The 12,107-nt window shown below is 44.2% G+C and overlaps 1 protein-coding gene across 3 annotated transcripts in view; it reads right to left on the bottom strand.

The window, feature by feature from the left end:
* MAGI2 (membrane associated guanylate kinase, WW and PDZ domain containing 2) overlaps window positions 1–8,301 on the bottom strand; it is a gene marked incomplete at both ends in the record, with an annotated part of 1,136,641 nt that extends 1,128,340 nt beyond the window's left edge. For all 3 annotated transcript variants that reach the window (XM_084230806.1, XM_084230807.1, XM_084230808.1), the window contains one exon: window positions 7,937–8,301. In XM_084230806.1, coding sequence (XP_084086932.1) covers window positions 7,937–8,237 — 301 coding nt within the window. The remainder of the gene's footprint in view (window positions 1–7,936) is intronic.
* Between the last annotated feature and the right edge of the window lie 3,806 nt (window positions 8,302–12,107).

Below are 12,107 nucleotides of genomic sequence, written 5' to 3'. Positions count from 1 at the left end.
TTATCTTTCACTTCACACTATAAAGGGCTTTGTATTTTTACGTTACATGCTTTTGGACAGTGATTTTTTTTTAAGTCAACCATAATAACTGGAAATGACACAAAACCTATATGCATTTTACTTATTGTAACTAAGGAGAAATCCTTCCCAAGGTAGACCAGCTAAATAATTATTGGAGGCATTTGAGCTAGTATTCAACCACCAGTCAAAGGAAATTTTTTCTACTCCTTCCAAACTATTCAAAACAGCCAACACTAGAGTATAATAAACATGATTTAAAAAAATATTTTTTTTCTGTTATTTTTGAGATAAATGAAACTTATAACACTGCTAGGTTTTATTTATATAGTTTCTCATCTGATTTTTTTAAAGTTTTTTAATTAATTCCTAAATGGAGCTTTTTGAAAGAGGTGATAGTATGTCATCAATTAAATGCTATCATGGAAGCAATTATTAATTCTCTATGATGATATGAGCATTACAACTGCTGTTAGCACAGATATATCACTATACAAATCTTTTATTTACTATTTGAATTTAGTAATTATGAACCTATTACTAAATTGTCCATTTAACATCAAATATAATTTACTTTATTAAAAGGAAATAATTGAATCAGAGCTTAATGGATACACGAAACAGAGTTGGGGCTGAAATGAAGTAAATAATTTTAAAAGTTAACAACAATAGGAAAGATTTAGCATCCTATTGATTTGTAAATTTGGGGGTAGGTTCCTAGGTGAAATAGGAAATTGGACCCCACATATGGAGGGCAAGAAGACTGAAGAGAAAGGCAGATTATTCCAGATTAGTAGGTGGCAGTTTTATGAGGATCAACTTTGGTGGTCACAAGAATAAATCCATGCATCTACCCATCAGAATCTTAAAAGCACAGTGGCCTTAACAGGATTTAGTTACCTACACCACTATCCGGATAGTCTCATATATATATGATGATCTAAAGCCCTGTTTCCTTAAGATAGTTTTTCATACCAGGAAGGCAGCAGAATTCCAAGGACAGGGGAAGGAGAAAGGTGCCTCAGGATTGCCAGGGTCTAGCTTGAAGTTCAACCAGAAGTTAGGTCTTCTCCATGACCTCCTCCAACAAACCTGTTCCATGCTCTTATGAAAAACAGTCAGATTGTAGCTAAGATAAAATTTTAAAAATTAATTGTGGACACTGAAGTTTCAAGGTAGTGGATTTTATTCAATTCTAACAAGGGATTAATCCAACTAAAATGATAAAATCTCCGCTGGTAGACAGGTGGTGGTTGCTTCATATTGAAAGTGTTAATATAGAAAATTATCTTGAGTTATTCACATTTTCACAAATGCAAAGAAATACCCTTTGCTGAATATTGATGTATTTTTTATTATACATGGTTGACTGTGAACAGTTATGAATTAATTCTGTTCTGTTATTGCTCTTCGTTATGAGGTACTTGATTTCTAGCTGAGAAGTAAAAACGTCTGCCTTAAAACATGATACATGTATCTAACTACAAACAGGTATAAGAAGTGTAAGTAAATTCCTAAACTTAAGTTGGTGAATTCTAATAGGATTTCTATGTTTGTCAAGTCTAGAGTAAATAATTCAATGTATTCATCAACTATTTAGTAAGAAAGACATGGTTACAAAAACAATACATTACTGGGTGAGAATAAACTATGACATAATGTAAAAATATATAAAATATATCTTTACATGTAAGGGAGAATCCACTGGAGCTATTTTTAAAAAGGTGAAAATATGTTCCATTGCAATTAATGGCATTACTCTTAACATCAATGCTTTTCAAAGAAAGTAATTTATTTTACTCTACAGAAAAAAACTCAAGAATACTACTTGAAAATTACCCATACTATTAGTCAATTATCACATATTTTCCATTTAGTTTTCAATTAAGAACCATACATCTTAAAACCATAAGCTCAAAATGTCATTAGTTCAAAATGACCCCTATGTTTATAATAACAATTACATGGTACTTATTATCTGCCAGAAACTACATCATTTAAATACATGACTTATTTAATATTTTTAAGGTACTATTACTACCCCAGATTAGATAAATTTCTTATATAACCAACATTAAGTGGTATGTTCAGGATTCAAACCCAGGCAGTCACACTTGGGAGACTGTACCGTTATACACTATTCCTCCTCCTGAGGGAAATGATTCAGCAAGGGATTGCTATGCATTTAAAAGTCATTGTTTAAAACTACAAGTAGTCAGGGATGTCAAATGTGTAAATTTTTTGCTCATTATGAGAGTGAATGTGTGAGTTCAAAGCAACTAAAAAGGAAAGTGAGCATAATAAATGTGCCAAAAGATTGCACAGTGTAAATGCTAAGAGCAAAGATGGTGGTATTTAAATACTTTAGCTGTGATTTCACCCCAAGATTACACTCACTCAAAACAAACATTAAAAAGCAAACATTCATATATAACACCCAAGGTCAGACCATTTAAATTTTCTATAGGCACTGAAAAACCCAAAGATAAGTTAAACCCAAAGATAATTGGCATTCACCCTATTCCAAAACAATATACTTATTTTTAATAATTAATTAATTAAATTGTTTAAATAAATTTGCTAACTGATCGAGAAAATTCACATACCTGAAATTTTGACGGTGTAAATTCAATCTTTGACATAATTTGTTTTTACCTTGCCAAATAAAAAGAAGCACAGAGGTCTAAATCTATCATAAAAGTCTGTAGTCAATCAAGATGAAAGCATGACTCTTAATAAATGCAGATGTGCTTTCTTTTGAAGGCATCTTTGAGAGGTGCAACAGAAGGGAGAACAATGTACAACTTCTCTAGAACAGAATTACAAAAACCTTATTTGGCCCTTCTTCTGCATGTTTAGAGTTAGAAAACATTTTGCCTTTTTACTTTCCCATTGTGAGATCCTAAGTGGCAAAGTAAGTCTAGGCTATGGAGGTCCCCATGTGGTATTACATGCAGTAGCAGTCATAATGCAAGGAATGTAGGGCACAATGGTCTATGTAACAGGCTGCTGTACTTTAGTTGCAAATAAAAAAAAATAGAAATAGAAGCCTTTAGCACTTCAACATAGACCTCAATTCATCTTCCTTCAACTGATGCATTAATGGGGTCATCAAACAGAACTGCTAATTTAGAATACTTTGGTGGGAAAAGTTTATAATAACCTAAAATCCATATTTTATAAAATATAATTGGCTGTGATCATGGATATTCACAGATGACTCGTCATTATATCAATTAAAAGTAGATAGTTGAACTATTAGAAATAATTTTAAGAAATAATATAGAAAAACTACATCTATTTTGGCTTGTTTAAAAATCCTAGTATTTTAATCTTTTTTAAAAATTATAATAATTTTACATTATAATGACATTACAGTAAAACTAACAAAGTAAGTAAATAAAAATTGAGAAAATGATGCAATTTTATCACATGCACTTTGATCAACATTCTTGTTAATTCAATGCATCCTTTTTTTTTTGCAAAATCTGCCTTAGTTTACCTGCTGTAACTGAATTAATTAGGCTTTTTATAGCACTAGCTTCTGTGGTTATCATCTGCGGCCTTGATCTTGTTAATACAGAAGGCGCTTGGGAGCTTGGGCGTGGGGCACACGTGCCTGATTGTGGACACCTGGAGCATATGCGTGGCGTGGTAAGTGTGCACACCTGTGCACTGAGAGTAGGGCTGTAAGGGCTGTGTCACTCAGACGGAAGGCGGCTCTTCAAGGACGAGTGACTATAGAAGAGGCAAGACCACAAGCCAATGCCAGAGAGAGCCCAGAGAAAGAGTAAAGATTCACGGGGCCTCAAATTGCTCTCTCCCTGCTGGCTTGTTTCCCCTACTTACTATTAAAACCTGTGAAGATAATGCCAAGAGCCCCAAAATTCTCTTTGGAACTGTTAGAACCAATGTTGAACCTACTTGCCCTGGGATGGTTGCACAACAGCTGTGTAGGGGCAGGAATAGACAAGGTGCAGGTTTCCTGATCCCATGCAGACCGAGTAAAGGAGGAGTCAGAGTCCTCAGTGGCTTTTTGCAGGTCTTTTATTGGGGTTCACCAGGCATATGGCAGGCAGGGGTGCTGAGAGGCCAGGAGGCTGGCAGTCCTCCCAGCCCCCAGCAAATCCTCACTCTATCTGGGCTCTCTGGTGTTCTCTGCTTCTGCTGATTCTTCTCTGTTTCTCTCTCGGCTTCTCTTTTGGCTTCTGCTGCTTCTTTTTTGGCATCCCCGTGACGCTGCCCTTAAAAGCACAGTCAGCGTATGGTGTGAGGTAGTGGTCAAGCTTCATTCTTTTGCATGTAGCGACCCAGTTTCCCCAGCACCATTTATTGAACAAACTTTCTTTGCTCCAATGCATAGTCTTTGCTCCTTTGTCAAAGATTAGTTGACCATAAATCTGTGGGTTTATTTCTGGATTTTCTATTCGATTCCATTGGTCTGTATGTCTGTTCTTGTTCCAATACCATGCAGTTTTGATGATTATGGCTTTGTAGTATAGTTTGAAGTCTGGGAGTGTGATGCCTCCATTCACTTGTCATCAGGGAAATGCAAATCAAAACTACCATGAGATACCATCTTACACCAGTGAGAATGGCACATATTAAAAAAACTAGTAACAACAAATGTTGGCGAGGGTGTGGAGAAAAAGGAACTCTTCTGCACTGTTGGTGGGAGTGCAAACTGGTCCAACCACTGTGGAAAGCTGTGTGGAGATTTCTGGACCTACTAAACATAGAGCTTCCATATGATCCAGCAATTCCACTCCTAGGTATTTACCCAAAGGACACAGAAACATCAATTCCAAACAACACCTGCACCCCTATGTTTATAGCAGCACTGTTTACAATAGCTAAGCTTTGCAAACAACCCAAATGCCCAAAAATAGATGACTGGATCAAGAAGATGTGGTACATATATACCATGGAATATTACTCAGCATTCAAAAAAGATAAACACATGCAATTTGCAGCAACATGGATGGCGCTGGAAGGGATCATGCTCAGCGAAATAAGCCAAAAAGAAAAAGAAAAATACCGGATGGTCTCACTCATAGCAGGAATCTAGAAAACTTAAATAAGGGACCAGGAAAATGAATAACTATAAGAAAGTGAAAATCAAAATCAACAAAAAACTATGAACCAGAGACACTTTTAGGGGGGCGGGGGTGGGAGGGGAGGGATTGGGGTCAGAATGGGGGGGCTGCAATTGTATGGGGAATATAACAATAAAATTTATTATCTAAAAAAAAAAAAAAAAAGCACAGTCAGCACAGGTGTGCCTACTTCAGGTGCCCGCCATCAGGCATGCATTCAGGATCACAGGGTTCCCTCATCTATCCTGATGGCGGGAGGGCAGAAAAGCCTGATATTTTTCCTTACCCTACAAGCTGCTTATGTACATAATCTCTATACAATATCTAATGTCTAAATAATATTCAAAGATGAATTTTCTCATTATACATTAAAACTATAATTGCTAAACAAACTGTTTTTAAGTTTTTCAGCTATATTACTAATTTCTACAAATAACACTACAAAACTATGAGTTTGTGAATGTTTCCAGCAAGTAAAATCTGTAGTGGAGCCCAAGAACACTGGCACTATGGCCAAGGTTCTGAAAATTTTGCTTAGTATACAGTGATAAAGAAAATATACTTATTTATTATTTGACAAGAGAAAGATTCACTTCAACAAGGGATAGCATATATAAGTGACAATATTTAAAATACACCAAAAATTATATTTTCCACAAAAGCTAAAGGAAACAATTATTTTGTTTTTTGATCAAGTGATCCAGGAGGTGAATCAGTTTCCTGAGGTTCTCTTTGACCATCACTACAAACATCAACCAATGATCACATGAAACCTAGAACTAAGTGTTAAATATTTTTCCCGAAATATATCAATACTTGAGTTCTGAAAGCAATAATCTTCCAAATAAAATATAGAAGGTGAATGATCAGAGACTCATGGCAGGACTAAGAGACTTCTAGTTATCACTTCTAGTTATCACTTCAGGTTATCACTTACATAGGAATCCTGGGCTTATGGTCGTTTTTGGCTTCTTCCTAAATTCCAAAAGGGGGGGGGGCCTCACCTCACAATGTAGTGTTCCAATAGCAAACCATATTAGAATGGTATATCATATTGGAACAGTAATAGAACGGCCATCTCCCTCATTGGGATGTTACCATTAGTCCAATTTAACAATGAGTTAACTTGTGCAGCCACTTTCCACTGCAAATACCAAGCTCCCTGCCAAGAAAACTAGTCACAATTGTGTAGTGGAGAGTCAAAACCAGTACTTTCCATTTATATCTATTGTTATAAAATAGCATCAAGACTTCAAATATGCTAGCACAAAGCTTCAACATGTCACCATGAAAAACATAAGACGCTCTACTTGCCTTCCAACCTAGCTCAAATTCTTCACTTTCATGCAGTATTGAGTCATGTTGACCTACAAGTCAATGTTTATATAGTCATCAGCTGTTAATACTCAAGAATCTCCAAGAACATTTTTTTCTTGTAAGACATTTTATATTTTAGAAATTTCACTTGAAAATGTTCACGTGTTTACTCTTAAAACTGGTTTCATGGAGAACATCTCCCTAAGAGTGCTTGATAGTTGATCACACAGTAAGAATAACCGGTTGTTCAAAAAAGTGAGCAAGGACATCCTCAACTCCACCTCTGAGGCAGGACAAAGAACCTAACCGCACCAAAAGCAAACCTTTAGAATGTGAATATGCACATGTACACACATACCGCGCATGGATGTGTGTGAGCTACAACACGCGTGCAATCATGTGTGGGAAACAAAGATACACCACTTTATTCTACCTACACTTGTCCTCTTTCCAAGAAACTTTTATCTTACTCTTCCTCCAGGACCACAATTTTCCTTACACTACAGAGCTAGCGAGGTCTGCAGGATCCCACTCTCCCCAAGTCCCCATCACAGTCTTCAACTGAGATTCAACTGAGACCCAAGCCAGGCTGGAGCTGAGGGCGCCCGCGCTGTAACGGGCCAGCTCTCCAGCCAGCTCCTCTCGGAAACGCGTCCCCACCCCCAAATCCAAAGGCAGAAACGAGTCCAACCACAGAGAACTTCCACTCCACGCAGACTACTCTGAGTAAAGTACTTTTCTGGGTAAACCACGTCTCTGCTCCCGACTAGAAACGGCTCCCGGCGCGAGCCTCCCTCGCTCGCCCCCTCCCGCAGGCCGGCCCGGGGTGAGCGCCCGGGGTTAGTCAGTGCGCACGTGACGCGCGGTGCCCACATGACAGGACCGGGGGCGGGGGAAGGGGGACTGAGGAGTGAAGCAGGGAAAAAGTTAAGGAAAACGGGTCAAAGCACCCAAAGCAGGCTGCCCCCTCCCTTCTCCGTCTCCCTGCGGCTCAGGGACAGTTGCGAAGCGCGGCGTCGGCCACCCAGGTCCCCAAACGCGGGACGCAGTTCTCGGCTGGCCCCGCCGCCCTGTGCGCCCCCTTTCTCTGCCGATGATGCCGCTGCACCCTCAACTTGCTCCTTTTTTTTCCCGCGCCCTCCTTCTTTCCTTCCGTCCTCCCCAAAAAGCTCTCCATCCAATGCGGGCAAAGCCGCTGACGCACATTCAATTTACCCCGGGAGCTCGCCCGCACCTGAGGTCAGACAAGGCCGAGCACCTTCCGCGCCGAGGGAATAACTGCGCAAACAAAGTTGCACGCCCCCCACGCAGCCCGCCAGCCCCTTCCCTTTACCCCCCGGCCGGACCCCCGGCGAAGCTCCCTCGCGCAGCCGGTCGCGTCCCAACCTCACCCCACCGCCGCGCAACACACCCCCTTCCACGGGCGAGCCCACCCTTCCTCCGCAGCCCCGCGCTCGGAGCGCTCCCGGCGCCTGGCACCGCGCGGAGCAACCCGCCGCGCTCACCTTGCTTGACACACTTGAGCCGGAGGGGGTCCTTGCAGTGCTTGATCACCGCCAGCACGTCCCTGATGGTGAGCCCCGCCACCGGGGTCTCGTTCACTTCCAGCAGCAGCTCCTCCGACGCCAACTTGCTGCCGCTCTCATAGACCACCTTGCCGGGCTTCACCTCCCCCAGGTAGGGGAACTGTCCATTCTCGGCGCCCCCCTTCAGTTCAAAGCCCAGCTGGCCCTCCGGGTTCCTGCCAATGACACTCTCGTGGACTTTGCTAGTCCAGTGGCTTTTCTTTTTCAAGCTTTTGGACATGGCAGTGGGGCGAGTCTCCTCGGCTCCTGAGGGGCTCCTTTGGGGGAGGGAGGTTGTTGGTGAGAGAATGAGGATGGAGGAGCCTGGGGACCACGGGGTGAGGAGAGCAGACTTTGCCTTCCTGCCCCCTCTCTCGGTGCTTTCTCTCTTCTTTGGATGGAGTGTGGACGAGGAGGGGGTGGGGACGCAAGGGACGGCCGGGCAGAGGTAGGAGAGCCGGGGCGAGGTGGTGCCGTCCCTTGAATGACACTCGGGCTGCGCGGCCCCGCAGGAGGAGCGCCGTGGCGGCGGCGGCCCGAGCGGTAGCCGAGCGGCGCGCGGCGCGGGGGTGGGAGGAGGTAGGGATGCCGGGGGCCACTCCTGCGTGGTGCGAGTGGGAGCGCGCGCGCGCGCCTGGGTGTGTGTTGTTAGCTGATAGCCATGGCAGCTGCAGTGGCAGCGTCGGCGTCCGCGTGTGAGTGTGAGTGCGTGTGAGTGTGTGTACTAGTTGTACAGTACTGGCAGGAGGGGAGGGCGCGGGCTGAGGGAGAGGAGGGGCCGGCGCGCCGGGTGGGGAGCCGCTTCGCCGCTGTCTCCGCGCCCTCCCTCCGCAGCTTGACCCGGTAGTGAAGGCTGAGAGAGAGGCAGGCTGGGTCCGCCTGGCAGCCTACGAGAGGAGGCGGGAGCGGGGAAGGAGGGGAGCCCGGGCCTGGCGTGGCGAGGCCGGCAGGAAGGGCTGCTGGCCCAGCGCAGAGCTTTCCTCAGCCTCCAAGCGGTCGGGAGATGCGCTGGGCTGCGGCACCCAGAGGACTCCCCCACTCCCCTCAGACGTGGGCTTGGGAGCCGGAATGCCGGGACCTGGACTGGGGGCGCACCCGCGCGCCTGGTGCTACCGCCAGGGTCTGGGAGCCTCCAGGCGGGATTCTGCCTTGAGAAGCAGCTGGACCGGGGGGCGGGGTGGGGTACCCCGGCACCGAATGTCCTGAGAAAGCCGGGGCGCTGGGAGCCGGGGTGGAGGCGTTGGAGTTTAGAAAGGGGGACTCCCCTCCTGTTTACTGTGAAACTCGTCGCAGAGTTCGCAGAACCCCCTCTCAGAGGAGCGGAAAGTTGGAGAGCTGGAGGCAGCGCGCCCTGACGGCCGGGAGAGGTGGCGGCGGCACATTCCCGGGTGCAGGCCCAGCGGGGGCGCGGGGCGCACACCCCGACTACGAGGAGGAGGGCGTTTTGAGTGGCGAACTGGCTCAACTTTTACTGTGAGAGCAAAGGAAGAAAGAGGTTCCTGGAAAGGGGTGAGGGGCGCGCGGAAGGTGGCGTAGAGCGGCCTCCTCAGGGAAATACAGAATTTAACCCAAGAACTGCGACGAAGAAAGGGGCAACCCCGAGCCTCAGGGGCTTGTACCCAGAGAACTTTAAGTTGACCTGACCCGACATTCCCTGCTCCGGAGAGCAAAAGAAGGACCTGAGGGCGAACACAGCGCGTGATGGGGCTGGAAAGCCGCTCGCTGCCACCCGGACTCTTCCTGTCACCAACTTTGCAGCCAGAAGGAAAGGTGAGCACCGGGGCGCCGTGCTGCCGGGCGGGAGGCTGCTGATTTGCATTCAAAGCTAGTTTCTTGTGAGATGTTAGGAGTGATTTTTTTTTTTTTAATTCCTGTGACTGATGAATGAATTTCATGTGCTTGACTTTCAAGTGCTAAGTTTGAGGCCATCTCTTTAAAGCTAAGCAAGAAGAGCCCTCAACAGTTAGAATTCTTCATGTCTGGGGTGAGGGTAGTGGGCCAGGCAAGCTGTCCCGGGAAAAAATGCTTAGGCCACCAAATAGAAGCCGAGCTTGAACTCAGGCTCTGCTCAACCAAGAATGTGATCTCCAGTAAATGTGATCGCCCTTTCTGAGCCTCAGTTTCCTCGTTTGTTGAATGGGGCAGTAAGTACTAGTCCACTAGCACTGTCATGAGGATGAAATCAGCTAGTGCCAGTAGAGCGCTTGCCTGGCACAAAAATGGAAGCACTCCAACTGGGAACATGTGTCTTATCAGCAGTCAGTACATGCATGTATTCAAAGGTTGGGTCTTCTTATTACAGGAAAAATGAGGAAAGGAAAAAATAAATCAGACAAAAACCAGAACAGGAATTTGGCCGAAAAGCATTTTGTACTCCAGAATCCAGGAATGTTATTGAGGCGTATGCCAGCTATTTCAGGTGCTTCTTAAACTCCCAATTCACTCTTTGACCTGAATTGTGATCTGAGCTCTGGAACCTATATATTTTTCTTTGTTGTCAGTTGGCACAGTGTTGGGACTTTTCAGCACAAAGTGTTGGACATCCAGCAAATAAAAAAGGGGCTCCTCTTCCTAGTTACGGTACCTTTCTTGTTGCTTCTGTAGTGTGGTGGTCAGCAGGTGGTTTCCTGGTCAGTGATGTGCAAGGGGCCAGTGTTGCAAACTCACTATTAAGTTTGGACGGTTTTTCAGTAAGTAGCTTTTCAGTATGCCTTCCTAGCACCCCAATGCTGCTTCCTAACCAGTGTTGCTGGAACCCAGCTGGTGGTTTCCTCCCCAGTCCTGTCTGTGACACCTCCCTCAGGAATGTGTGCCATAAAGGGGACTCAGCCACTTTATTTCCAGTGAGGTCTGACTCTCAGGCTGGTAGGATGAAGAGCAGGGATGGGGGTGGGGGAGATTTTCTAAGTTATATTCCCTTTTTGGGTACTCTCACTTGCTCCCTGTAATGCCAGTTCCTGTATTCTTTATGCATCTCTTGTTTTTTAATAGTCAATTCCATTTTACTGGTTAATAGTCCTTTATATTACATTTTCCGTACTCCAGTTGTGGTGTGATTTGGGAGTAGCGAAAGATATTTTCTTCAAGAAAAAAAAAAATTGCATGTATTCTGGTGTCTTGTTGGCCTGTTTCTAAGGTTAAAAAATCAACATTTCCTCAGATTTGTGGTACTCAAATATATTAATTTGGGCTGGCTGGTTAGTTGGTTGACTTTATCTAACTTTTCAAACAGGAAAACAAATACTGTGAGTCTCAAGTTGTTCAAGTTTCCAGCTCTATAGAAAATAAGACTGAAATTGAGACCGTTTTGAAATATAAGATTCAGACTAATTTTGTTACTTTCTATTCTGGTCTCCATATTTTCTTTTTTTCTCTTTTGTCTCTTTTGCTTCTTCTGGGTTTGATGCCTATGTCAGGAAAGAATTATTGCACTGCTGAGCACTCTGTTTTCAGAATATGGCATCAGATATTGTATGCTATTACAAAAGAAAAATAGTTTACAAGTCTTAAAAGCTAAAGAAAGATAATCACGAGTGAAGAGTTCTATGAGATAGATGCCTAAGTTAGACTTTGTCAAACTCCATCCCATCCCCTAAGCTTCTCTGAGGCCTGGGTACCTCAGAGAGAAGCCTCCCAACTTTGGTCCTTTTTTACTTCTCAAAGACAGCCCTGAGACTCTTGGGCTACCAGATTTACTTTGCCTACAGACATAGAGCACCTGAAAGAATCAACTAGGAGTTTCGTTTCTTCCCAGGGATACCCTTTGCTAAGAACTGCTCTGTATAGTATAAAACCCCAGCCCTATTACGTGTAGAAGCAGGAAAATCTGAAGCTCCCTTGCAGGATCATGCTGATGCCAAGACTTTGCCTAAAATCTCTTTGCATGCTAGGGCAAGTTAGGGATAATTAGGCAGCCTCAAGGACAGTGCAGGGACTTCAGGAGAGTTAAGGAAGGCTCCAGGGATAAGGGCAAGGAATTCCAAAGGGGACTAATCAAACACCCCAGGACTAAGGTCAACAGAACATCCCAAATAGAGGACAATGAAGAAAAAAAAGATAAGGGCTGGGGCACAGAGACTTAGTTCTGGGCACAGAGGCATTTAGGCAGTGA

This window comes from Talpa europaea (assembly GCF_964194135.1).
Source record: "Talpa europaea genome assembly, chromosome: 3".
Classification (NCBI taxonomy): Eukaryota; Metazoa; Chordata; class Mammalia; order Eulipotyphla; family Talpidae; genus Talpa; species Talpa europaea.
Note: the sequence above shows the minus strand (reverse complement) of the source record. Positions and strands in the feature narration are given on the sequence as shown.